General features: G+C 42.6%; 1 protein-coding gene across 5 annotated transcripts in view; it reads left to right on the forward strand.

The window, feature by feature from the left end:
- SFMBT2 (Scm like with four mbt domains 2) overlaps positions 1-27,237 on the forward strand; it is a 205,877-nt gene that overhangs the window by 75,703 nt on the left and 102,937 nt on the right. For all 5 annotated transcript variants that reach the window (XM_038372526.2, XM_043499007.1, XM_038372534.2 and 2 more), the window contains exon 5: positions 26,498-26,586. In XM_038372526.2, coding sequence (XP_038228454.1) covers positions 26,498-26,586 — 89 coding nt within the window. The remainder of the gene's footprint in view (positions 1-26,497; positions 26,587-27,237) is intronic.

Consider the following 27,237-nt stretch of genomic DNA (forward strand, 5'->3'; position numbering starts at 1 on the left):
AAAACAGGACGTAAACATTCAGCTCCCGGCTCTGCTAGTGACTTACTGCGTGAACCCGGTGAGGTAGCTAGCTTTTATCATCTCTCTTTTAAAGATGTGGAAACTGAGTCATGGAGCAGTTGAAGCTTAAATTTTTTCAAAGGGTTTTCTCTACTTATGGATTCCTCAGTTTTGGATGTCCAGTCTGAGACAAGTAGGGCCAAATTTTCAGAGATGCTGGGCCCCCACAACTCCGATAGGAGCTGCATGTGCTTGTGTAACCCACTTGTGAGTGTGTTGCAGGTTCTGCCATACACAGAGGATGTGAGTTGTTACAGCCTCCACCTACAGAGTCTTGAGCACAAGCTGTAGCGACTTGTGGCTACAGAAGGTCAGTCACCACACTTGCACCTCTGAAAGTTAGGCTCTAGGTATCTCAGACTAGGTACCTAAAAATCAGGTGTACTTTAGGCTGAAGTGACTTGCGCTACAGGTCACATAACAAGTCGAGAGCAGAGCCAGGAACCTGTGCGTTCTGCCTCAGAATACAGAGTTTCAGCAACTAGACAAGGCTGTCTTTTGCCCTGTGGGGTTCTACTCAGAGTCTTGGAGACTGTTCTCTGATAGGAAGGTTTTCTTTTGATCCATGTTCTGGTTTTCATATTTGTTCTTCTGTGTTCTTTTAAATGATCCATTCGCATATAATGTGCTATATGCTTCCTCTCATCAGTCATTCCTGTGGTTTTTGTTTCTTTTTTTTCTGTAGGAACTGGAGTATGAAAGTGAATAGAACAGCTTTGAAATGTCAGAATTATATATATGTATGCAGTGTTGTTGTAGCCATGTTGGTCTCAGGCTATTAGGGAGACAAGGTGGCTGAGGTAATATCTTTTATTAGACTAACTTCTGTTGGAGAGAGAGACAAGCTTTCGAGCTACACAGAGCTTTTCTTCAGGTCTGGGAAGGGTATTCAGAGGGTCACAGCTAAATTAAAAGTCAACAGATAGTTTAGCATAAATAATTAGCACATATTTTAAGGGAGCCTTCAAGATAAATATGTCTTAGCTACTTATGCTAAACTATCTGTTCAACCTCGTATCTATCTGTGACACTTTCCCACACCTGAAGCAGAGCTCTGTGTAGCTCCAAAGCTTGCCTCTCTCACCAACAGAAGTTGGCCCAATAAAAGATATTACCTCACCCACCTTGACTCTCTAAAATTATATATGTTATTTGTGGCTCTCCATTGTAGGCACTGGATATGGCCAGGAAAAAAGGTAATTGTGCAGCAAGGTAGTTTGATTATTTGCATAAGATCATTGCACTGCTGAACATTTGATGCATTTTATGGAGCTGTTGCCAAAGAGTGGCTTTCAGAATGTGGCTATGGGATTTAGCAGTCAGAAAAGGCACTTGTTGTTAGAGATAATTAGATAGAGTTTGCTGAGGTGAGGTCAGTGCCTGCGGCATGGTATTTGTGCTTTAATGGCATTCCTTTACCAAATGTTCTCTAATTTTCAGATGTTGTTCTGGGGCAGAATCAACAAGGGGCTAGCCTGATAGAATGGGTAGGACATAAATGTGCTGCTCTTCTTCACAAGCAGAGATAAGTTTAGGCTTTTGCATTTGGATGAGAATCAAGCAGAGTTCATGTCCGGATTTGGGTTAGGTTCTGGCTAAGCTCTCCTTTCAAATCACCCAGCACAGCCAAACTCTTTCTACAGTGACTCATTCTCCGACACTAGCCTCCTGGATAAAATGTATGTGGAATATTTGATATGATATAAGCTTTTATTGCAATTGAATGGTCACATTACTCATGAGTGGGACAGCCACAAATGGCTTATGCAAGGCATCCCCAAGAGTTAGCTTCTGCTACCCTTTTCCTTAAGTTGAGCTTATTCTAACTCAATAGGTAATAATCAAGGTAGATTTTCAGAATCTGCCCCAAATGAGTGTTCATAAAACCTTGATATCATCCTACACCACTGTGTATTTTGCATATGCCACATGTCTTACAGAGAAACAATTTGGGGATGTTTGAGAATTTTACAGATGTTGATTGGGACTGTCTCTTTGGATCCCTCCACCTCTCAGGCAGAAAAGGTCGCTAAAAATGCTTCTTACTGTTTGCAGACAGGAAGGATGTTACACCCTGTAGGACTGCCCCAGGGCTATCTGAACCTGGGTCACCTCCAGGCTGTAGGACTGCAGCACATTCTACAAGAGGCTACACCTTCAAACTATTGGTTTCAGAGTAGCAGCCGTGTTAGTCTGTATTCGCAAAAAGAAAAGCAGTACTTGTGGCACCTTAGAGACTAACAAATTTTGCGAATACAGACTAACACGGCTGCTACGCTGAAACCTGTCATTATGCAAGGCACTGAATTTAGCCGTATAGAGTGGAAATCTGTCAACTTCATGAAAAAACTCGTACAGATACAGACAGACATCATCTTCCTCTCCAAATGCAAACAGATGGACATCATACCGAAAGGACTGAAGGTAAAAAATCCATTACAATCTACATACCACACAGACTATGCTGACAGCTTGTGCCACACACTCTCAAAGAAACGGCGGAACCACCTGATCAACATCCTCTACAGCAAACAGGGAAAGATTAAGAATGAGCTCTAAAATTTGTTAGTCTCTAAGGTGCCACAAGTACTGCTTTTCTTTCTTCAAACTATCGTTACCTCTTTTTGGTTAGCTAAAATTCAGGGTCTTGCTGGTTTGTTTACATTAGGAGAAATTGATGACGGAGCCGAGTGTTTCTTTGAGGCAATTTTGTTTGTTTAAAAAAGAACTAGGGCTGTCAAGCGATTAAAAAAATTAATGGTGACTAATTGCACTGTTAAACAATAATAGAATACCATTTATTTAAATATTTTTTGATGTTTTCTAGATTTTCAAATATATTCAGTTATAAATATTTGCACTGTAAAAAAACAAAAGAAATAGTATTTTCAATTCACCTAACACAAGTACTGTAGTGCAATCTCTTTATTATGAAAGTTGAATTTACAAATGTAGAGTTATGTACAAAAAACAACTGCATTCAAAAATAAAACAATGTAAAACTTTAGACCCTTCAAGTCCTACTTCTTGTTCAACCAATCGCTGAGACAAACAAGTTTGTTAACATTTGCAGAAGATAATGCTGCCTGCTTCTTGTTTACAATGTCACCTGAAAGTGAGAACAAGCGTTTGTATGGCACTGTTGTAGCTGGCGTTGCAAGATATTTACGTGCCAGATGCGCTAAAGATTCATATGTCCCTTGATGCTTCAACCACCATTCCAGAGGACATGCGTCCGTGCTGATGACGGGGTTCTCCTCAATAACGATCCAAAGCAGAGCAGACCCACGCATGTTTGTTTTCATCATCCGAGTCAGATGCCACCAGCAGAAGGTTGATTTTCTTTTTTGGTAGTTTGGGTTCTGTACTTTCCGCACTGCGGTGTTGCTCTTTTAAGACTTCTGAAAGCATGCTCCATACCTCGTCCCTCTCAGATTTTGGAAGGTACTTCAGATTCTTAAACCTTTGATTGAGTGCTGTAGCTATCTTTAGAAATCTCACATTGGTACCTTCTTTGTGTTTTGTCAAATCTGCAATGAAAGTATTCTTAAAATGAACAACATGTGCTGGATCAATATCTGAGACTGCTATAACATGAAATATATGGCAGAATGCAGGCAAAACAGCAGGAAACATACAATTCTCCCCCAAGGAGTTCAGTCACAAGTTTAATTAATGCATTATTTTTTTAATGAGTCTCATCATTAGAAGCAAGAGGAAGACCAAGAACAGGGTAGGCCCGTTATTCAATGAGGGGGGAAAAGACAATAACAGAAAATGTGGAAATGGCAAAGGCTTAATGACTTCTTTGTTTTGGTTTTCACCAGGAAGGTTGGTGGCGATTGGACATCTAACATCATAAATGCCAGTGAAAATGAGGTAGAATCAGAGTCTTAAATAGGGAAAGAATAAGTCAAAAATTACTTAGATAAGTTAGATGTCTTCACATCACCAGGGCGTGATTAAATGCATCCAAGGACACTGAAGGAGCTGACTGAGGAGATATCTGAGCCATTAGCAATTATCTTTGAAAAGTTATGGAAGACAGGAGACATTCCAGAAGACTGGAAAAGGACAAATATAGTGCCCATCTATAAAAAGAGAAATAATGACAACTCAGGGGAATTACAGACCAGTCAGCTTAATTTCTGTACCCAGAAAGATAATGGCACAAATAATTAAGCAATCAGTTTGCAAACACCTAGAAGATAATAAGGTGATAAATAACAGTCAGCATAGATTTGTCAAGAACAAATTGTGTCAAACCAACAGATAGCTTTCTTTGACAGGGTAACAAGCCTTGTGGATGGGGTGGAGCGGTAGATGTGGTGTATCTTGACTTTAGTAAGGCTTTTGATACTGGCTTGCATGATCTTCTCATAAACAAATTGGGGAAATACAACCCAGATGGAGTTACTATAAGGTGGGTGCATAACTGGTTGGAAAATCGTTCCCAGGGAGTCGTTATCAGTGGTTCACAGTCATGCTGGAAGGGCATAACGAGTGGTGTCCCGCAGGGATCAGTTCTGTTCAATATCTGCATCAATGATTTACATAATGGCATAGAGATTACGCTTATAAAGTTTGCGGACAATACCAAACTGGGAGGGGTTGCAAGAGCTTTGGAGGATAGGATTAAAATTCAAAATGACATGGAGAAATGGTCTGAAGTAAATAGGATGAAATTCAATAAGGACAAATGCAAAGTACTCCACTTAGGAAGGAACAATCAGTTGCACACATATAAATGGGAAATGACTGCCTAGGAAGGAGTACTGCGAAAGGGATCTGGGGTTCATAGTGGATCACAAGCTAAATATGAGTCAACAGTGTAACGCTGTTGCAAAAAAAGCAAATATCATTCTTGGATGTATTAGCAGGAGTATTGTAAGCAAGACATGAGAAGTTATTCTTCCGCTGTACTCCGTGCTGATTAGGCCTCAACTGGAGTCTTGTGTCCAGTTCTGGGCACCACATTTCAGGAAAGATGTGGACAAGTTGGTGAAAGTCCAAAGGAGAGCAACAAAAATGATTAAAAGTCTAGAAAACATGACTTATAAGGGAAGATTGAAAAAACTGGGTTTGTTTAGTCTGGAGAAGAGAAGACTGAGAGGGGAAATGATAACAGCTTTCAAGTACATAAAAGGTTGTTACAAGGAGGAGGGAGAAAAATTGTTGTTCTTACCCTCTGAGGATAGGACAAGAAGCAATGGGCTTAAATTGCAGCAAGGGTGGTTTAGGTTGGATATCAGGAACAACTTCCTAACTGTCAGGGTGGTTAAGCACTGGAATAAATTGCCTAGGGAGATTGTGGAATCTCCATCATTGGGGACTTTTAAGAGCAGGTTGGACAAATGCCTGTCAGGGATGGTCTAGACAATACTTAGTCCTTCCTTGAGTGCAGGGAACTGGACTAGATGACCTCTCTAGGTCCTTTCCAGTTCTATGATTCTATCAGCATGGAAGCATGTCCTCTGGAATGGTGGCCAAAGAATGAAGGGGCTTTTGAATGTTTAGCATATCTGGCACATAAATACCTTGCAATACCAGCTACAAAAGTCCCATGCGAACGCCTGTTCTCACTTTCTGGTGACACTGTAAATAAGAAGTGGCCAGCATTATCTCCCATAAATGTAAACAAACTTGTTTGTTTTAGTGATTGACTGAATGAGAAGTAGGATTGACTGAGTGGATTTGTAGGCGCTAAAGTTGTACATTGTTTTGTTTTTGAGTGCAGTTATGTAACAAAAAAAAATCTACATTTGTAAGTTGCACTTTCATGATAAAGAGATTGCACTACAGTACTTGTATGAGGCGAATTGAAAAATACTGTTTCTTTATCATTTTTACAGTGCAAATGTTTGTAATCAAAAATAATATAAAGTGAGCGCTGTTCACTGTATTCTGTGTTGTAATTGAAACAAATATATTTGAAAATGTAGAAAAACATCCAAAAATATTTAATAAATTTCAATTAGTATTCTATTGTTTAACAATGCAATTAAAACTGTGATTAATCATAATTAATTTTTTTAATTGCATGAGTTAACTGTGATTAATCAACAGCCTGAGAAAGAACGTACAAAGTCTCTTGTTTCCTTGAACACAGGAACAATAAAAGAACAGGTGATAGTTCCTTTACTCACAGTTCCAGGCCTCTTTTAGCCAGTACTCAGTCCCAAAACTCTCTCTCTAAGCTTTTCTCAGGGCTGCGCTCCCCTTGCTTGTTCTGCTGGCTCCTTGGCTTTCTGCTCCTTTTCGTTGTGTCTCTTACTGTGATATCTCCCATTGCTTCTCTCTCACACACACAGATGCCCGCCTCCAAGCCAAACAATCCCCCGCCCCTTAGTTTGTTATCAGATCCATGTGGAGCCCCATTGGGGCTGCATGGCTAACTGCTACTCGAGTCTTGCAGGTGGCTTTGTTTTGGGTGAAGGCCCCTGTTGCTTCATAAAGGAGCTCAGCGCCTTCTTACATTTATCTTACAGTCATAGAGTTTAAGGCCAGAAGGGGCCACCGGATCATCTAGTCTGTATATCACAGGCCACCAAACCATATCCCAATGACCTGTATTAGACTCAAGTATTACAGCCATCAGCAGCCGGTTGTGTGCCACAAGCAGAGAACAAGAGGGACTGATGTGCCACCAGTGGCTGAGGGCCCTGTGGTGGCAAGGATTTGATTTGGTGAGATGTTCCCAGATTATCCTAGCAAGCGATGTGTTCCCCATGCCACAGAGGAAGGCGAACCCACCCCCTGCAAAGTCCCCGAAATACTATTGAGACCTGCAGGTAGTGCAGAATGTGATAGTCTGCCTGTTAGAAAAAGCCCAGCATACCTGGCATTCTTGAACAGGTGTACTAGATGTAGTATATAACACTGACCTCTACAGCATCACACTCCTGAGGTCTGTGACCTGCATCTGCTGCCAATCAGTTTTGAGTGTGGTTTAAGGTACTGATTTTGACTGGAAAATGAAGTCCTTACATTTTTGAAATTTGCATAAAAAACCCCCTTCTTCTATCCAAAATTCAGGGAAGTTTTGATTTAGGCCCCACTCTGTTAGAATATTCGGACTTGCGCTTTGGGATTTTGAGCTCTTGTCTCAAATGGTCAGTCTTGGGGAACATTATATAATACAGACAAATAAAAACCCTAGGGGATTTACACTGAGATTTCAGGTTAAGTATAGAAGGGAAATGGAGTTTGCAGTTTTCAATTTCCCAGTGAGATGCTGTTCTAACGGACACAGATTACAGGGACAATGCAGCCCCTGTTACGGGAATGGTCACTTTAGAGCAGTGATACTCAGACCGAGGTTTGAGAGCCACAAGTGCCTCTTCAGTGTGTCTCCTGCGGCTCTTTGCAACACATGATATTAAAACACGGTGTGATTTGATTATTAATCAATCTAGGTTATTAACCAATCAGGATGCTTTTACTATGTTATTACCCAATTGTAGCTGATAAAATAATAATACTTGGTCAGTCATTTTGCTGTGAATGAAACAAATGAATTCACTCTACTGTGACTCTTTTGGGTAAGATTGATGGCTGATTTGGCTCCTGAACCACTGAGGTCTGAGTATCGCTGCTTTAGAGCTTTCAGATTTTGGACTCTTTCTGACTGTTTTCAAAACATTTTGTGGCATGCGTGCGTGTGTGTGTGTGTGAGAGAGAGATCATTTTGAGATCTCCAAAGTTAGCAGGTCAGTTTAATATGAATTATTATTGCTAATAATCATCGCAATTAGTTGCCTGAAAGGGCTTTGCTGAGCCAATGGCGAGATGTGGTTCCTGCCCCAAACAGCTTAAAATCTGATTTTAGACACGAGTGAAGGTCACAAACATTTTCTTCCCCCCATCCCCTCCTTTCTGTAGTCTACTCTAGATAAGTCCCTGTTGCCTTCTAATGGCTGTTGGTTCAAATAAGGGATTGGAATCTGCGACTGGTTCTAACTAATGGCATTCATGCTTTAGCTCATGAGACTCAGGCTTTTCATGCAGAAGGTCCTAGATTCAAACCTTGTGGTTGGCCCTAGTGGGTTCAAGTTCTAGAAGAACGAGTATTGCAGCAGTTATGTTGCACAGTTGCTCAATTTAGGCATGTTCACAGGTTGGTGGCTCAATCATTAAAAAAGGGTATGAGTCATGTTTGCCTTGCTTCTTGTGAGTGTTGTGGGATGAGTGAGTCTTAGAGAGGGATCTCAATGAAGTGAGGGTAGTGGCTTGGCGGACCGGAGTTTGAAGGATGTTCCATGCTTAGGTCTTCAAGGAATATTGAAGAAGCAGCATTGAAAAATTTAGGCTCCACTCTTCAGTAATGTGCCAAATCCAGAAATTCTTGCTCATGGCTCTATCATGCCTTCAGTGTGCAGCCCTAAGTCAGGGGTGGTGCAGAGGCCTACCACTCCTGTGTGAACGCTGGGAGGAGTTATGCCTTTGTGTGATCAGACATGTCCAACAGAATGTGTCTCATCCACGTCTTTGCTTTGTCTGCCAAGACACCTCTGATTTCAATCCATAGGGTTGTGTTTTTAGATACTTCTGATGCCTGACTGAACTCCAGTGTGTCTGCCATGTTCGGTTTACATGGTATAGATAGAACCTGAGTCCACAGGTCCAGACATGGTAAAAACAAAACCCACCAAGCTCTCACTTTTGACTTGGGAATGGAATTTAGGGCCTGATCCAACTTGTGTTGAAGGCAGTGGAAAGTCTTCAGTGGGACTTGGATCGCAATGAGCCAGCAAACTTCACTGGAGTGATGCCAGCTATGAGTTTGTTCCCTGAACGCCTTGAGAGCCTGAGTTTATTTTCTAACATGCTGAATTAACTTTCCATCTCTGAAAGCGAAGCTGGGTAAAAATCCAAGTTATACATTATAAAAAAGGGTCCTGAACAAATCAAGTGCCAAATTCTGATCTCAGTTACACTGGTGTAAATCTGGATTAACTCCATTGTGCATCAGTGGAGGTGCTCTGGATTTACACAGATCAGGATCTGGCCCCAAAACAGGAGCTCTGCTACAGGACCCCAGACATCATATCTTATCCACGAGTTGACCATCTTTTCTTGTGTTTTTTTAAGTAAGTGCAGTTCAGTGGGACAATTTTCCTTGCCTTTGACGGTATTTGCACTCTGAGTCTGATCTCACTCACATTGGTTACTAGGGTAATTAACCAATGGGAAAGCTTCCAAGGGAAGTGGTAAATTCTCTATCACATGGAGTGTTTCAATGAAGACTGGATGCTTTTCTAAATCATCTCCAGTGTGACCACAAGTCATTGGGCTCAAAGCAGCAATCATTGGGTGAAATTCTCTGGCCTGTGTTATGCAGAAGGTCAGAGTAGGTGATCATAATGGTCCCTTCTGGCCTTAAAATCTCTGGGTGAAATCCTGGCCCACTGACATCAAGGGTTCTCCGTCACTGGCAATTTTTAAATATTGGGTGTGTTTCTGAAAGATCTGCTGTAGATCAAATAGGAAATAATTCAGGGAAGTCCTCTGGCCTGTGTTCTGGAAGTCAGATTAATTGATCACAGTGGTCCCTTCTGGCTCTATAAATTTGAAACTATACACTATGAAATCAGTGGCAAAACTCTTTCGCTTCATTGAAGCCACGATGTCACCCTAGAAATCTAGGTTTTACACTGGTGTAACTCATTTTACTTCACTGGATCTACTCTACATTCACACAGGTTGTAACCAGGAACATAATCTGGCACTTGAGATTTTGTTTTAGTGCTACAGGTTTTCTTTCTCTTTTATTGTATATGCACACCACAATATTGTCACATACACCCCAAACAGAAAAATCAACCTGCATTTTTCACAGAGCAGGCTTATGTGTGCAAATACAAGACAATAGGTAATCAACCAGAATATGACAGCATGTTCATGCCCGTGGAAGATCTTTTGTGTCACCGAGTAAATTGCCTAGAGGCTGCTCTCCTGTGTTCATGGCTGAGTACGCAAGGTCAGTATAATGGAGTTGTTGCTGTTATTTAATGTTACCTAATCTATATGATGATGATTAAAAATTATCTGCCAAATGATGAAATTAACGTTGATGCATCAAGGGACAGGGAAAGTAACTGCTGTAAAAGTTTCACGCTGCCAGTGCATTAGGTGTCTCCTCTTGCAGCCACTGGGAGGCGCTGATTGCTCTCAGTTTACAGGTAGGGACAGGCCGGTCATTTGCAGCAGGGCTTTTCTCCTTCCTCCAGTTTTAAGTTGATTGGATCAGTTTGTAGAAATTAGAATTGGTAAAGGCCCATTAGAGGATCCTGCCCATCTCCCTGCAATTGCAGCATTCATAGACTCATAGACTTTAAGGTCAGAAGGGACCGTGATGATCATCTAGTTTGACCTCCTGCACAATGCAGGCCACAGAATCTCACCCACCCATTCCTGTAATAAACCCCTAACCTACGTCTGAGCTACTGAAGTCCTCAAATCGTGGTTTAAAGACTTCAAGGAGCAGAGAATCCTCCAGCAAGTGACCCTTGCCCCACGCTGCAGAGGAAGGCGAAAAACCCCCAGGGCCTCTGCCAATCTGCACTGGAGGAAAATTGCTTCCCTACCCCAAATATGGTGATCAGTTAAACCCTGCGCATGTGGGCAAGATTCACCACCCAGATACCCAGGAAAGAATTCTCTTTGTTCCCCATAGTATATTTTACGTGGGTTTCACCCCATCTGATTTTAAGTCCCACTTATTGTGGCTTCTGCTATTTCACCTGGTGGAGATCAGTTCAAGTATTATGGTAGGCAGGCAATTGAAACCGAAACGGGCGCTCTCACAGCAGCAGCCCCGGAGGAGGGGGATCTGTGGGCGAATGTTCTTGTGCAAGCCAGGGAGAGGGTTCTGGAGAGCCTCCTCTAACTTTAGCTTCCCTGTTTATTCCTTTGCTCCTTAACCTTGGACCCTTCCAGTGTATTACAGCCAGGCCTGGCTGTGATCTTCTGTTCATGGAGCAAGCTGTCGGCTTACTCCTAGGTGAAAGATGCCGATTGGAGCTCTGTACCTAGAGTTATAGTCCCCAAAACCCATTGTCTTCACTTGCAAACAGGAGAACCCCCACTGCTTGTGTTGTCCTGTCTACAATCTCTCCTGGAGATTTTGCAATCACTTGATTAGCATTTTGCTCAGACTGTAAGGAGGCATTCATTGTGAAGTATACAATACTCAGTACAGTAACAGCTGTTTTATCTGGCACTTCACAATCGGAAAGCTCTAGAAACTGGCATTTCTGATCTTCATTGAAATTCCGGTTTATAGTCTGGTTGGCGTGGGGCTGGGGGTGTGCAGCACGGGATTTGGGAGGGAGTTTGAGTGCAGAAGGGGACTCGGGGTGTTGGATCCGGGGGCTGCTCACCTCGGGCATCTCCCTGCAAGTGGCAACCTGTCCCAGTTGCTCCTAGGCGGCTCTACGCACAACCCCTGTCCCGAGCACTAGCAATGCAGCTCCCATTGGTTGGGAACCGCGGTGGCGGCGCCTGTGGGCTGGGGCAGTGCGCAGAGCTGCCTGCCGCCCCTCTGCCTAGGAGCAGCCGGGACAAGTCACTGCTGTGGGGAGCCGCCCGAGGTGCATGCCCCCCAGATCCGGCACCCCAACTCCCAGCCCTTCACCCCCTCCTGTGCCCAAACTCCCTCCCGCTTAGTTAACCGGCATTTTTCACTTACCGGTACCCACCATTCCCCTGACATGCCAGATAAAACAGCTTTTACTGTATACAGATAGACAGACGGATAATTGTCTCTTGCCTGAAAGAAACCTGCTTCACACCTTTTGGTGACCAGCCGCAAGCAATTTTTCAGTATATACACAGACCTCCTCACACATTCTGCATCCATACGTTCATGATGATTATGGGGACCAGTGACACAGGCTTTCAGTAGAGACCTTGCATGACAGGCCTTGGCAAACTAGTATGTGGATGACAGACTCAGGGGATCCTTGTAACCTTATGCACCCCTGTGCCCTCTGCAGTTGGGCACAGTCACAGTGGCCCCAGAGACACTCTGCCTAAATGTGTCCTCTGTGGGCCTCTCTATATTCTCCCTAGTGTGACAGTCCAATCTAGCCACTACATTTATCTCCAATTCGCTTATGAAATAGAGCAGTAGCTCATAGCTGTTTAAGTCTCCTGATTTCCCTGCTTCAGGTGTTGCACTTCAGTAATTCTCAAGCTGTCCAGCGCCACTTGCTACTGTGTGAATTTTTACAGGCTCGGGGACGGGACTGGGACAAGTGTAAACAGAGCAGATAAATGTGCGTCTGTATTTTATCTGCCGGATCTGATTGCGATGTATATGTAATGAAGCTTAGATAAAACAAAGCTATTTCCCATTGTTGAATTCCTCTCCTCTGTATTTTATTTAATTAATTTTTTTAAACAATGAAGTAGGATATGGACTTTAATGGAGAGGAAGTAATTCAGCACCACCGTTGGAAGGCAGACCATTTATTGCTGCTTGTGCTTCAGGAATTGGTGGGATGGCTGGGATGGTCCCCATTCCGCCAATCAAGACAGACTGCTATGGGTTAGTGGCACATGGATTACAGCCGTACCATGGATTTATGAGCAGAATTTCTATTCCAAACCTGGATGTAAATAGAAAGCCATAGCAGTGGCCGCTCAATAAGAGTTTGCTTCTAAGATATCTTTTCAGCTAACAGTTGAGCCTAGGAAGAGCAAACACAGCAGTGATATCTGATGGTGACCTTTGAACAAGATGTTCCTTAGATGAAGTCAGACACTCTCCAGCTATATGACACAGGGGTATAGCATGGAGTTAATGGTTCTCACATGTGCTATAGAGAGATGCATTTACACTGTGGAGAGACTCAATTAAGAAATAAAAGTGGTTGGACCCTCAGAATCACTAACAATCTTATTGCAAAAATCATAAGGTTATTGAGGACAGGAGAAAGAGGAAGAGAAGGCTGAGAAGAATTGTCAGCAAGTAAATTGGGTGAATTAAAGGGTGTTAAGAAATAGGGTTTCTTGTGGACAATGGGCCAGATTCTCTTATGTGATCCAGTTCCTTTGAGAGTCATTTTTGGCACAAGATAAAATTTGGCCAGATAGTTATTTACCAGCTCTAATGGCAACATTTATGGTAAGACTGTAAGACTTTGAGAATTGTTAGGATTAGAACAAGGTCTACCTGTCAATGTAATTGCATATTGTCACAATTACGAAGAGGACAGAATTTCATCTAGCTGCCTAAAGGGTATCGATTATTAATGTATATAGTGTCATAAATGTGTTGTAGATCTATAGTGTGATAGATGCATGGAGATTTACATATGAAGCTTTTCAAACAAGGCGTTAGGCCTGGCTTAGTCAGTATAAGAATTATAGGCCCCGATTCAGAAAGCATCTCAGTTGAGACAGCACTTACACAAGCGCTGGAAGTCAGTCATGCTTAAGTGTTCTTCTTTTTGGAATGGATTCAAGTATGTGCCTCAGGGCTTTCCTGAACTGGGGCCTTCATTGGAGCTCTTGAAAGCCAGAATTCATGTTTTGTGGGAAATTCTGAAATTAAAACCAAGAATTTATTGCGTACCGGAACAAAAACTCGCAATTTTGAAATTTCCCATGGAATGGGAGGAGTCTGAAAGTTTTGTTTAAAAAAATTAAAATGCCTTTTATTTTGAGTATTTTTCTAAACAGAATGGACAAGATTCCCTGAGCTTCCGGGGCTCGACTATCTGCCTGGAAGGTTACCTAGAAGCTGTGAGCCTAAGGGTACCGCTACACTGCAAAAAAAACCAAAAAAACAAAAAAGCCCAATCCCAAAACAAATGCACAGCAGAAAGTCTCAGAGCCCAGGTTAGCTGGCCCAGGCTCACGCTCCAGGGCAAAAATGGCATTGTAGACATTCCTGCTCAGGCTCTGAGACCCACCTCCCTCGCCAGGTTTCAGATCCCAAGTAGGATGTCTGCATGGCTATTTTTAGCCCCATATCATGAGCCTGAGTCAGTTGATCCAGGCTCTGAGACTTGCTGCCGTGGAGTTTATTTTATTTGCAATTTAGACATACCCAGAGACCCCCTGCTCAAGCCGGGGCTCCCAGGTCTTTCAGAGTATGTCTACACTGCATTGTAAACCCAGGGTCAATCTTGGGTTTGAGCCCAATCCCCACTACTGTCCAGACACAAATCTTTCTGTCTCAGGTCAGCAATCACTTAGGACCTGGGTCCTATGACTGACCTGGGGAGGGGTGGAGTCCAAGCTCAAGTCCCACTGTGACACTGGTCCAGTCCCTGTCATTCTGCAGTGTGGACACAGCTCATGCCTCAGATCTGAGTCAGAAGGTCTGTGTAGTGCAAAATGGACGCGTGAGTGCGGTTCTGAGATGCAGGTCCAGCAATTGTAAATCCAGGTTTACCATGTAGTGTGGATGCTCATGCATGGGCTTAGAAACATTGAGTCCACAAGCTTGGGTCCCACATACCCGTATTTACAATGCAGTGTAGACACACCCCCATGGTCCTGGCTCTGCAACTGCCCACGCGGTCTGGTAGGAAACTGGGCAGCTTTCACCAAATGTGTCAATTTCGAGGCATTTTGCAGTGGAAAAACGTTCTGGCAGAAAATTGCCAACCATTTAATCACTTAAAATGACAGTGTGAATACTTCTTTCCCAAACCCCTTATCAGTGTATTTGTGGTAGCCTAAAAGGTAGAGATGCAGCTATCAATTTTGAAGACATGATAAAAATCATACAATATACTTATTATATGACATCTGTTTTATTTTGATGGTCTAAATAAAAGAAGATTAATTTGAGGTTTATATTGCATATTAAGGTTCCATTTAGAAAGGGATAATAATTAATAGGTGTTTTAATAAATGGGTAATCAATTGTTATAGATTATTATACAGTCCAATACTTCAATAGAACCATGTTCTCTAATCTATAACACCTTCTACTGATGTGTTTATAATTATAACACATATTACTCTCATTTATAACATGCTTCTAACATCTATTATTAATCCTTTATAAATCATATATAATGGAACCATAATATAAAGTATGGCCAACTCAGATATATATTTTTGAATGCTCACAAAGTCTTTGATGTAAGTTTATTTAAAACCTTTGGTTTCAGTGAAAATACAGCATTTAATGTTTTCGTCAGGTGTTTTGCATTCTTCAGGAGAGTTCTATAGCAAAAGCTGATTGTGTGATCTGAAACTGATTCACACACCTCTTTGTTTGTGGCCCAGATCATGAAGAAGTTGGTTAAACAAACAATCATGCTGTTTCTTTATAGCACACTTTTGGAATTTTGTGAAAATACAAAAACACTCCATTCAAAACTTAATCTGTGGACTAACAGAGCCATTTTCAGGATGTTTATTTTAGTAATATGCATTTGGCTTTTTTTCAGCATTCCCACAGTGAACAATCATTTTCATTTGCAAAATGTTATTAAACCTCTTATGTATAAATTTAGTCTTTTCTTGTTTGAAAGTGACCATCTTTTAAATGTAAATTTTTTTATTTTTTATTATTTGTGTTGCAGTAGTACCTAAAGGCACCAGCCAAGATCAAGGCCTCATTGTGCTAGGTGTTGAACATAAATATCATAAGACACATTCCCTGCCCTAAAGAGTTTACAATAAAGAGACAAGCTAGACAAATTATCCCTGTTTTTCACCTGGAGAACTGAGGCACAATTGAGACTGAGAAGTTGGTGGCAGAGTTACAAATTTAATTTGCATCTTACAAGTCCCAGTCCCATCTCTTAACCACAAAATCACCCTTTCTCCAAATCAAGCCATCAGCTGAGACCACAACCACTGGGGGACAATTTATAAGTAAATTAAAATAAAAAAACATTATGCCCCAGCTGGGATTTAATTCACAAGGGCATTATTTGTAAAGCCAGTTGCAGTTTTTTTGATACAACAGATTTTCTGTTGAAAAATGCAGTTTCATCAAAATTCAATTGTTTTTTGGGAAGGTGTTGCATTTGACATTTTCAACAGGGAAAAGTGGAAATGAACCATTTGATGGGGGGAAAAGTGGACACAAATCCATTCATTTGGAGAACGTTCAAACATTTCAGTTTGACTTTTTCTTTTTGATTTTACATTAAAAGATTAATTTTATTATAGTATTTATGTATGAATAAATAGAATTTTAAAGTGGAAAAAAATGCATCAAAATGACAAAGATAAAATAAAAAGATTTTTACCTTATTGAAACAATATGTTTCCCCATCAAAATGAAATATTTCAAGAATCCCAAATCAAATTTTTATTGGAATATTTTGTTTTGCAGGAAATTTCAAAATATCATCTTTTCATTTTGATTGGGAATATTTTTTTCCCTCCAAAATGTCACAATTTTCCTGCAGAACAGAATTTTCCAGTGCCCAACCAGCCTGAATTATTTTATTGTCTCTTTGGGTTATTAGAATTCCAGGGGCAGTTGACAGTTTCAAACAGGAACAGTTAACTGGAGAACTGAGTGCATCGTAACTCAAACACTTCATCCACAGGTCTCAAAGCACTTTATAAAGGTGTTTTAATATTGCTATCACCATTTTACAGAGTGGAAGACTGAGACACAAGGAGGCTTAGGGCCACTGTCTTCACTGGTGTTTGGATCAGGTGGAGTGACTTACCCCGAGCTAGGATTAGATCCCAGGTAGCCTCGGTCTACAGCCTGTGCGCTAATCACTAGACCACAGCATTTCTTCTTTGGAACAGGTAGGGTTTAAGATGCTGTTTTATTAAGACATTTAAAGATCGTGGCTAAGTGCTCTGCTGTTGGTGTGAACTCTATTGAATGCAGAACTTGGATTTCTCAAAAGGGACCGTTGGATTCGCACAGGGAAACCATACCCTACTTGTGGATCTTGGGCTGTTCATGTAGGAAGCCTGTCTTTATGCCATGCTCCCCAGCTGCCCTTCCCGAGCCTGAACCCTAAAACTCCCACCTTGAGGGATGTCAAAAGCTGGGAGAGGAGCTAATGCTGATTCAACTGCCTCCTGCCAGGAAATCTCTTGATAGGCGAGCCTGGCATGCTGTATAGAGGTGTCTTCCTTCCAATTTGCAGCTCGCTCTGTTCCCATGAAGTTCACATTAAGGGCCTTGTGCAGGCTCAGGGAACAATATATGCTCTCTGCAGGTAACGTAGCTGCGACTTTCTTTCTCTCCATGGTTCCCTTCCCATTTCTACCCAGCTTGTCTCATCACACTGCCCCTCACTTGCTACTGCCATAGTTACACTAAAGCGGATTATCAGCTGAAGCAAAAAAAAAATACATTTCCGTGCTCCTGCAGCAATATCTGTCCATGTAAATATCAATCTGCTCTTTCTTTGTGAATGAAGTTTGCAGCTTTGGGAGCTCTACTACACATCCTCAGTAGAGTAACTTCTTTATTGTGAAAGAGCGTCCTCGTGCAGGGATGCAGATGAATGGTGTGTGTAATAAAGAGAGTGGGATTTACAGTAACCTCCAAATGAACGATTGTCATGCTGGTAAATTGCACATCCGTTTAATACAGTGATCCTACGTGGTATTTATGGAACTGTTTCCCCTGTTTATTATGGCAAAGAAAGTATTTCTGAGAATCAAGGAGGGAAGCAATGGACAGCGATACCCGTATGGCTGTCCATCCTATGCAGCAATGACGTCACGGGGTCTTGTGTGTTCTCTTGTGGCTATACTGTCCAATCTGTGTAGAGCAAGACTTGCAAACAGACATCATATAAGAATGTTTAGGATCCCATTGAAGATTTGGCATGACACTTGATCCTTTTTTCAATCAGTCTTTCACATCTGTCTTTCTCAAAGTGTTGCACAACCGTCATCGGTAGTGGTTCTCCATTCAGATCTGTCTTTGGCTGTGTCTTCCAAGTTATCAGTTTACCACATAAGCTGAGATTTTGCTTTTGCTTTGAAGTGTTTACTTTGACTGTTCTTCTTGTGCTTTCTGAGTTTCAGCTCACCATAGAGGACTTTTTTCAGGAGTCTATCACCACCCGTTCTGATCACATGACCCATCCGCCTAACCTGAGCTTTGATAATCATTGCCTCTAGGCTGGTTGTTTTTGTTCTTTCAAGGACAAAGCATCAGAATGGAACCTAGGCAGATAAGAGAGTCTAATGGAAGATATTGTCAATTTGCCTACTGTACGGTATTGCTGATGCCAAAAGAAGCTATTGTTGACCCACAAGCTGATACTGGAAACCAAAAGCAGAGTATGGATCCTTTGACTGGGAAAGGAGAAAATGTATCACATAGATTGCCAATCCCAAGCATTCAAAAAGAATGAGACAGCCCGCCCCACCTCTCTCCAACCATAAAAGTTACTTAAAATTGGCTTAAAAATCATGAGATTTTAAACAAACATGTGGGTTCTTTTTATTGGTTTTTGAGTCAGTAGGCTTTGGGCTTTTCTCTAGTGCTAGTCAGTTATTTTTAAGAAAAAGAAAAAAACCAGGATCCTCATGTACTCCAGGAGCTGTGGCTTTAAAAAAAGCACCAACTATTATGAAACTCCCAAGAGTTGATAATATTGTAGTAATACCCGGTCTTACCAAATATAGCTCTTTCGACACAAGGGTTTCGTGGGATTGCAAACATAGTCTCTTAACTCCCTTGTGAGCTAGATAAATATTATCCCCATCATACAAATGGCCAAACTAAGGCACAGCGAGGTTAATAGGTTGACACTGTATCACAGAGTGAGACACTGGCACGAATAGAACAGTAGATTCTTGGCTCATAGGCCCATGGTCTATCTACTCGACCACAGCATGTGTTGCTCTTCAGCCCTAGCATTACAGTCTGTTATTTTAATGGGAGCACTTGTGCCTTTTCTCCTCTATTGTTATCATGTTATCAGCACTGCTGAAACAACAGTTTCCAATTAGCTACCAGCTCTCTAGTGTGTTTATATAGAATCATAGAGGTGACTGGAAGGGACCTCAGTAGGTCATCTAGTCCAGTCCTCTGCAATCACGGCAGGACTCCTGTTAGTCGTTTGTCTAACCTGTTCTTAAAAACCTTCAGTGACTTAGATTCCACAACCTCCCTAGGCAATTTATTCCAGTGCTTAACTACCCTGACAGATAGGAAGTTTTTCCTAATGTCCAACCTAAACCTCCCTTGCTGCAATTTAAGCCCCTTGCTTCTTGTCCTATCCTCAGAGGTTAAGAAGAACAGAGGTGACGGCGAGGTGAGGTTGTATAGAGGGCAGAGTTGAAAGAAGCTCTGAAATTGCTTTTGTGCGTGGCACACATTTTTGGTGGCTCTGAACCCCATTTAAGCCTTAAATCCCTCCTAAGACTCTCAGTAAGGTCCAAGGAATAAATGCAGCCTTTGTATTGAAGTGGTTGGTTGATTTTTACTCTGCTTTAAAAATTGCATTTGCTCATTTTTCTTTTTATTTCCAAATTGGGAGCTACTGTTTGAAATGAATGTTCTCTGGTTTAAGGGGGTAGTGGAGCTTTGTATTTTACACATGGAAGATGCATGCAGAAGAGTGATGTAGTAAAGAAGGTTTCAGAGTAGCAGCCGTGTTAGTCTGTATTCGCAAAAAGAAAAGGAGTACTTGTGGCACCTTAGAGACTAACAAATTTATTAGAGCATAAGCTTTTGTGAGCTACAGCTCACTTCATCGGATGCATTTGGTGGAAAAAAGGTTTTTTTTTGTAGTAAAGAAGGGCTTTCTGCAGATGGAGCTTTTGCATTGAACTTTGCTCTCTGTACACCAGCTTAAATCTGGAGTGGTTCCAGTCACCTTAGTCCAGCTAGTGTGGATGTATGTGGATGCAAGGAAGAGCAGAACCTGTCCCTATGTTTCTAGCCAGTTTACTTTTCTGCAATTGCTTCAGTTGCATTTTTATTGGAGAAAAAGGCTTTAATATAGGATTCAGTGTAGGTGAAAATACGGCTGGCCTTCTAGCCCCAGAAGAGAAAGGAGGAACATCTGCACTGATTCCTGAATTCAGTGAACAAGGCCCCAAAGAAGCACTTACACATACACTTATGTGTAGACTTGGCAGAATTAGATTTTTTATTTTATAATTTCAATGGATAATATTGGTTTATTTTATGCATTTTTTCCAATTTTTATTGACTTACACTTTCAGTTATGCAAAATTGTGGGTTTTAAGTATTTTGTTTTTGTTTTTATCAATTTAAATGTTCACAGTGGTGGGAAGCTAGGGGGGATGCCAGACAATAGGAGGGTTAGATTATATTTATTTAATGACAGTTGACAGTGTATGTGTGCTTATGGTGAAATTGACATTGATCAACATTTACCAAGAAAAAAATTAATTCTTCCAAGACTACCTATGTGTAACCAATCTGTGGCTCCAAGGTCACCTGCTAAACCTCTCCAAATAACATAGGGTTGCACAACTTGAGCTACAGGAGATCTGTTAGTGTAGCTGTTTGTATCCTCTATAGACTTGTGTTTCATGGGCAACGAAATCACATGTGCTTAAACAGATTTGACATTCCATCCAATAGAGAGCAATGGTGCACACACCCTCTGTCTCAAGGCCAGATCCTGCACTGAGACTATAAAACGGTTACTTACCATCTCGTAACTATGATTCTATGTGGCTGTGGATCACGTCCTGCAGTTTAAAAAAACAAAGGCCAAGATTTTAAAAAGTGAGTTGTGATTTTGGGTACCCAGGTTGAGTCAGCTTAAAAGGGGCTTGATTTACAAGGGGGCGGGTGTATAGCACTTTCTGAAAACTGCGCACCTGAAAATTGATGCATCCAAAATCACTAGGCGATTTGGAGAATCCTGGGTGGTTTTTTTTCTGCCTGCCAGCTCTGAAAATTCCAAACTGGGTTCTCTCTGTGTCCCACGTCATCACTAAGCACAAAGTGTCAGCATCAGAACTGGGCTGACAACTTGATTGATAGGTTTCAGAGTAGCAGTGAGCTGTAGCTCACGAAAGCTTATGCTCTAATAAATTTGTTAGTCTCTAAGGTGCCACAAGTATTCCTTTTCTTTTTGCGAACTTGATTGATGTGTGAGCCAGAATACAATGCAGCTTGTTGTCACATAGCTCGGCTAACTTCCTTTGGTGAATCCATCACTCGCCGTTATTAGAGACAGGATACTAGACTACCTGGACCGTTGTTCTGATTTGATTCTGTATGGCAATTCCTGTGTTCCCACTGGTGTTTCAGATTAGATGGAGTTTCTGATTCTAAAGCAAGCAGACAGGAATAGAACAGAGACCAGGAATGGTGAAAAAAAGAAGGCATTTATACATAGTTTCTTTTCCAGCTATTGCTGTGCTTTAAAAATTTTAAAGGCCATAAATCTCCTGGTTCCGCCAGAGAAATTGATGCAAAAATGGTGCTACATAAGATATGGAGAAGTTAGAGACTAGGTTAATAATTATTTTATACAAGCTAAAATACAGTACTTTTAATTTCGCTAATTTAAATACATTTGGAAGATCTTTGTCTCTGTAAAACTGACTACATAGTTCAAATGCCATTAGAGAATGGGCTTTTAAAGAAGGAGCATAGGAGAGGAAAGAGCCAGTGTTGGGAATCCTGAGTTCTGATCCTGTCTCTGTCCCTCACTTTGGCATGTCAGGGGCCAGATTTCTAAAGGTCCTTAGGCACCTATCTGCCTCTTTAGACTCCTAAATCTGCCATGGAGGCTTCACTGGCATTTTTCAAGCTGCTGATCAGCTGCCATCAGCCCCATATGCCTGCTTTCCTGCCCATCAGCGCCTAGGGGCTTAAGAGTCAGTGGTCAAAGTGCTACCCCACGACAAATGCTCAAAGCCTTGAGAAATGGGACTCAGACCTAGAAACAATGCTGACTCTCCTAGCAGAACTTCTGCACAGCTAACCCAAAACTCATTAGTTAATAGACTCCCGTTGGCTTCAAAGGGCTTTGGATCAGGCCCCTTGGACAAAAGCAGCCTCTGGTTTTGGCTCTCCTCCTGGAGACCCTCTGGGCTTGATTTTTTTCCAGAGATGCTGAGCACCCGCAGCTTTCATTGACTTCACGTGGAGTTGTGGGTGCTGAGCGCCTCTGGATATTAGGCTCACATTGGGCAGTCGAAGTGAATGCCCACGTTCGGCACTTTGGTGCTTGATCTGTCTGCGCCTCAGTTTCCGGGTGGGTCATATGGGGAGAATAAACATTTTCTGCCTCACGGGGGCAGGGAGAGGAGTCATTAGTTCATCCTGTGTCTGGGACATGTGAAATGCTGCACAGAATGAATGCGATCCATGATTAGAACAATACAGTGTCCGGGGGTATTACCTTGGCTACCAAATACTGATCGGTGTATCGCTAATGGTAGAAATGCCACTGACCCCCATGCACTTGAAAACAGGTACTGATCTAGGGCCATCTTGTGAATAGCCCTAGCACGACTATGCAGTAAGCCCCCTTCCTAGACTACCATGCTAGACTTACTCAGATCTTCATGGCTGTGTGGGGTGCAGCGGCTGAATTCCACTTGCTCCCTTTAGCGAGCAAGGGGACGGCGATTCGGTGGAGCCATGGCGCCTCCTCCCCCAGTGCTCTAGTGGCTGGGGAAAGGGAATAAGTTGCATCTTTGAAGGGCTGCAATAAATCACTTCCCCTTCAGAGCAAGAAGGAAGAAGAGGTTAGTCTGCGGGTGCTGCGACCTACACAGAGTCGTGCCTAAGGGCACAATCTTGCCCATGGCTTTTGGGTCTCTGGTGGAATTATTTCATCTTTTGACACCTTTTAGGTCCAGTCCTGTTCCCACTAAAGTCAGCTGCAGCATTCGACTCACTTCAACGGGAGCTAGATCAGATCCTTAGTAGTTGGTCCTTACCTAGCGCAGCAGCATCGTTAGGTGTCTCAGAAATACTCAGATAAACAGACTAGACAGTTTCAGTTCCCACCAAATATCAGAATTTACTCCTACATTTAAGTCTGGCAATAGCCATAAAATTTCAAATTATAGAGCTATTTCGCTGCTTTCTCAAGCCCCATAACTTCTGGAGAAATGAGCGCAACAGCAAATTAATGGCTCTGATTTGCAAGCGCTCAGACGGTTTTGGAGTCCCATCAGTCTGGCTGTAGGCCAGCTAACAGCATTATCACTCCTATCAGAGAATTAACAGGTGACTTTCCTTTGTGTACAGAGCAGGATAAAATGATGGGCTGGTATCTTATGGGGATGCCTGAAGCTTTTGGTTCAGGAACCCTGCATTCTAATCGCAAAGAAGCAAATCCTTTTAGTTGAGGAAGGCCAGAATGCAGCTGACTCAATGTGGTTTCCTCTGGGAGGGAGCAGGAAGTGGCAAACCTGTGTAAAAATTTACTTCTTGGTGGCCGCGAGGAATTGTGCTGCCTTTGTTGGTGAAAGCCTGTGAGCAAAGTTTGGGCCCAGTAATCTTCAAATAGGGGGTGGCCCAGCCCTTATTCAAGACAAATGGCATAAATTATCTCCCAAGGTCCAGCCAACTTCTGCAGCAGCTGTATTCTTTCCATTTGTTTGGAGCCTTGTCTGTCGGGCTTCCAAGCTTGATATGATACGGAAGCTGCCTTTGCCTTTGGGTAGTGGAAAAAAATTGTACATTCATGCAAATAAAATTAAATCTATCAGCACCTTCAATACCCATCATTATGTGTTGCTTTTGACTCTCCTGTGGAACCTGGCATCAACAGCCAGAATTGCTTTCAGGTGACTTTTGGGGGCTTGTCTACACTTGAAAGCTAATTTGAATTAATGTAGGAGGTGAACCTAAAGTACAATAACTATCCCTAAGTAACTTCATGTATGGACATTCCTTTTCTAGAATAAGTGTGTCCACCCATGCATCAATTCCGGAATAGTGCTATGTGTAGACAAGCCTGCGGGCCTTCTCAGTGAGAGAGGGTTCTGAGCTCCTCTGACTCCCATTCTGCCTAGTGAGCCGTGAGAATCAAAAAAAGAGGCAGATCGCAATGAACTCTGGTCACACTCTTTTCCTGCTCGTGACGTGCTCCCTGTGTTGGGACTGGGTGTGGGGCACTGGAGCCTTCGTATGCTGGGGGCATTTCCTTGAGGGCACTTCTACCCTCTTAGGCTATGTCTACACTGCAGTCACAGGATGCGATTGCCGCTTGCAGAGACCTATCTAAGCTCAGGTACTAGAGCGGTGAGGCCATGGCCTCATGGTTCAGCACAGGCTAGCCCCACAAGTGACTACTCAGGGTTCCAGGCGGGCTTGTAGAGCTGCTACTGAAGGCCGGGTTGCTGCAGCTTTGCTCTTCCCGTACCTGAGCTGGCTAGATAGCTGGCTGGGTATATCTCTGCAAGGTGCACTTGTACCCTGGGATTGCAGCAGAGATGTACCCTTTAAGGTCCTTAAGAGCAGCATAAAGTGGCCGGAGTGTATGAGAAAATCAGTTCCCAAATTGATGCTTTAAGTTCTGAGTTATTTCTCATACTGGCTGTGGCATAGATGTACTGAGCACTCCTGGGCAAGTCACTAAAGGGTAAGAATGTCCCTACAGGGTCGGACCAAAGGTCCATCTAGCCCAGTGTCCTGTCTTCCAACAGTGGCCAATGCCAGGTGTCCCAGAGGGAATGAGCAGAACAGGTAATCATCAAGTGAGCCATCCCCTGTTGCTTATTCCCAGCTTCTGGCAAACAGAGGCGCGGGACACCATTCCAGCCCATCCTGGCTAATAGCCATTGATGGACCTATCCTCCATGAATTTATCTAGTTCTTTTTTGAACCCTGTTATTGTACTTGTTTAAAATGGCTTCGGCCTGGACTCCTCATCTCAAAGTGAAAATTGAGCCTGCAACATTTGCGCTTGCACTGTTGTGTCTGCACTTGACATACTGTACAAATCTGAATCCTTTCCACTCTAGCTACCCGACCGCAGGTGCAAACAGCCTTGTTAGAGGTGCAAGCATTCAGATTTGCAGCCATGACATGTTTTGCAGGTGCAGAAAAAAGCAGATAGAAGTTTTGCAGGTATATATTGCACCTGCAAAAGGGCAGGCACCCTGTCAGGAAACTTGGCATGAAACCGCTATCTGCCTCAGTTTCTCCAGGATTATACCAACCTCTCGGGTGTGCCGTCTAATTAATATTTACAAAGTGCTTAGAAAATCCAGTGTGGAAGGTGCTGTACAGAAATGCAAAGGAATATGATATGATTTCCAAGATTTACAATCAGGATTTTAAGCTTTCTTGGCTAATCTGAAAGTTTCTCAGACCGTAAACAAAAGGATTCCACATCGGTTGGGCCAGATCTTCCACTGGTGTAAGCTGGCATAGGTTCATTGACGCCAGTGGAGCTATGCCAGCCAACAGTTGCTGAGGATCTGACCCTGTATTTTTAGCACTATAGTTACTGCATGCCGCTAGGGGACGATGGTCTCTAAATCCTCTATCCAGTTGCTTGTTCTGAATAAAGCTTCCAATTTTCCTTTGACTATAATTTTTTTTCTTTTGCAGCTAACATTGCTATGTTTAGGAATATAACAGTATCTCTGTTTATCAGTATATTATCTAATCCTTGTGTAAATTGGGTCTGAAAAAAAAATCTGATCTCTAACTCCCAATTATAGGCAGGTGAAATTAGAATGTATCCTCAGAGCTCCTCAGTTGCAAACACACAAGATTAATTACAGGAGGTTTTTTGTACTAAGGCTGAGGCTTTCTGAATTGCTGAAGGGGCTTGAGTGCCCAGTTTCCACACCTTTTAAAAGGAATTGGGTATCTAAATCCCACAGATGGCTTTGTAAATTCCATCTTAAATCTAACAAATTAGTTAATGCTAAATCCTAAGAAGATACAGGTGTGTGTTGTTTGGATAGAAGATAGTGGATCAGATCTTGTGAAACAGAATAGAAATACCTAGGAATTTGGTTCAGTCCTTCCTTAGCTTTTCACAAACATATTTATTCACTAGCTAGTTAGTGATGTCCTAAGGGCTGCTTTGTCTGTTACCTGGGAAGAATGCCGTGTGGAGTTTCCATGTTACTGCCTTGTCAATGGGTTGGATGTGATCATGGCTTTTGTCCTCTGGGGTGATTTATAAAATATTCGGAGATGCCTTTTATGACAAGCGCGAGCCTAAGTGGTGAACATGAAGCTTGTGATTGGGAAGATGCCACTGGTCATCTGCCTCCTCATCTGATGTCAGTCAATGTCCTTGACTTCCGTGGAGCAACACCTACTTCCACCGGATGAGGACCTGACTCTGTGTGCGCGCGTGTGGACTCTCTGGGGCCTGTTCTTTCATAGTGCAAAGTGTGTTTGCATCTAAACCTTTAAACTCTTGACTCTGTTTTCTGTTGGATGCAGCAAACGCCCAGAGCTGATAAGCCCATGACCATACTTGTCCTGACCATGGAAAGTGGCTCTATAATGTACGTGGCGTCTGCTGCAGTACTAAATGTTTCTTTTATTTTTCCCCCCCAGCAATCAAAGAGAAGTACACTGACTGGACGGCATTTCTTATACACGATCTGACAGGTTCTCGAACGGCACCTGCAAATTTACTGGAAGGCGTATGTATTAGATTGCAGTTTATATTTAATAACATGGCACAATGTTTATATTATAGCGATGTTCAACCATTAAAATATAGGGCTATTTGCTTGCAATGTCTGTGTATCCCCTTTGGGTGTGACTACACTGCACTTGGGAGGTGTGATCCTGGCATAGGTAGATAGACTCGCACTAGCTCCGTTTAAGTTAGCCTGCTAAAAACAGCCGTGTGGACATCGCAGTGGGGGCATCGTCTTGGGATAACCCCCTCAGTTTGGACCCAGGGGGCCAGGTGGGCATGGTCTTGGGCTGCTCGCTTGAGCCGCTGCCCTTGCCATAACATCCACACTGCTAGTTTTAGTGCACTAGCTTAAGGAGAGCTAGCGTGAGTCTGTCTACTCATGCCAGGATCACACCTCCCAGCTACAGTGTAGAGGTAACCTTATGGGGCTGATCCAGTGCCCATTGAGGTCAAAGGAGTCTTCCTACTGGAATCCTATAGGAGGGAGTTCATCTCACCTGTAGGCCCAAGTAAGAGAAGGCCTTAAGGCAGAAGAATCTACGTCTCTTCACTGGGGAGTTTGAGGGAGGAGCCTGAGGGGGTCTGCCCCATGGAGTACAGTGCTACAGGTTTCTCCAGCCAGTCGGGTGTTAGGGTGTTGGGCCAGCAG

This window comes from Dermochelys coriacea, chromosome 1 (assembly GCF_009764565.3).
Source record: "Dermochelys coriacea isolate rDerCor1 chromosome 1, rDerCor1.pri.v4, whole genome shotgun sequence".
Lineage (NCBI taxonomy): Eukaryota > Metazoa > Chordata > Testudines > Dermochelyidae > Dermochelys > Dermochelys coriacea.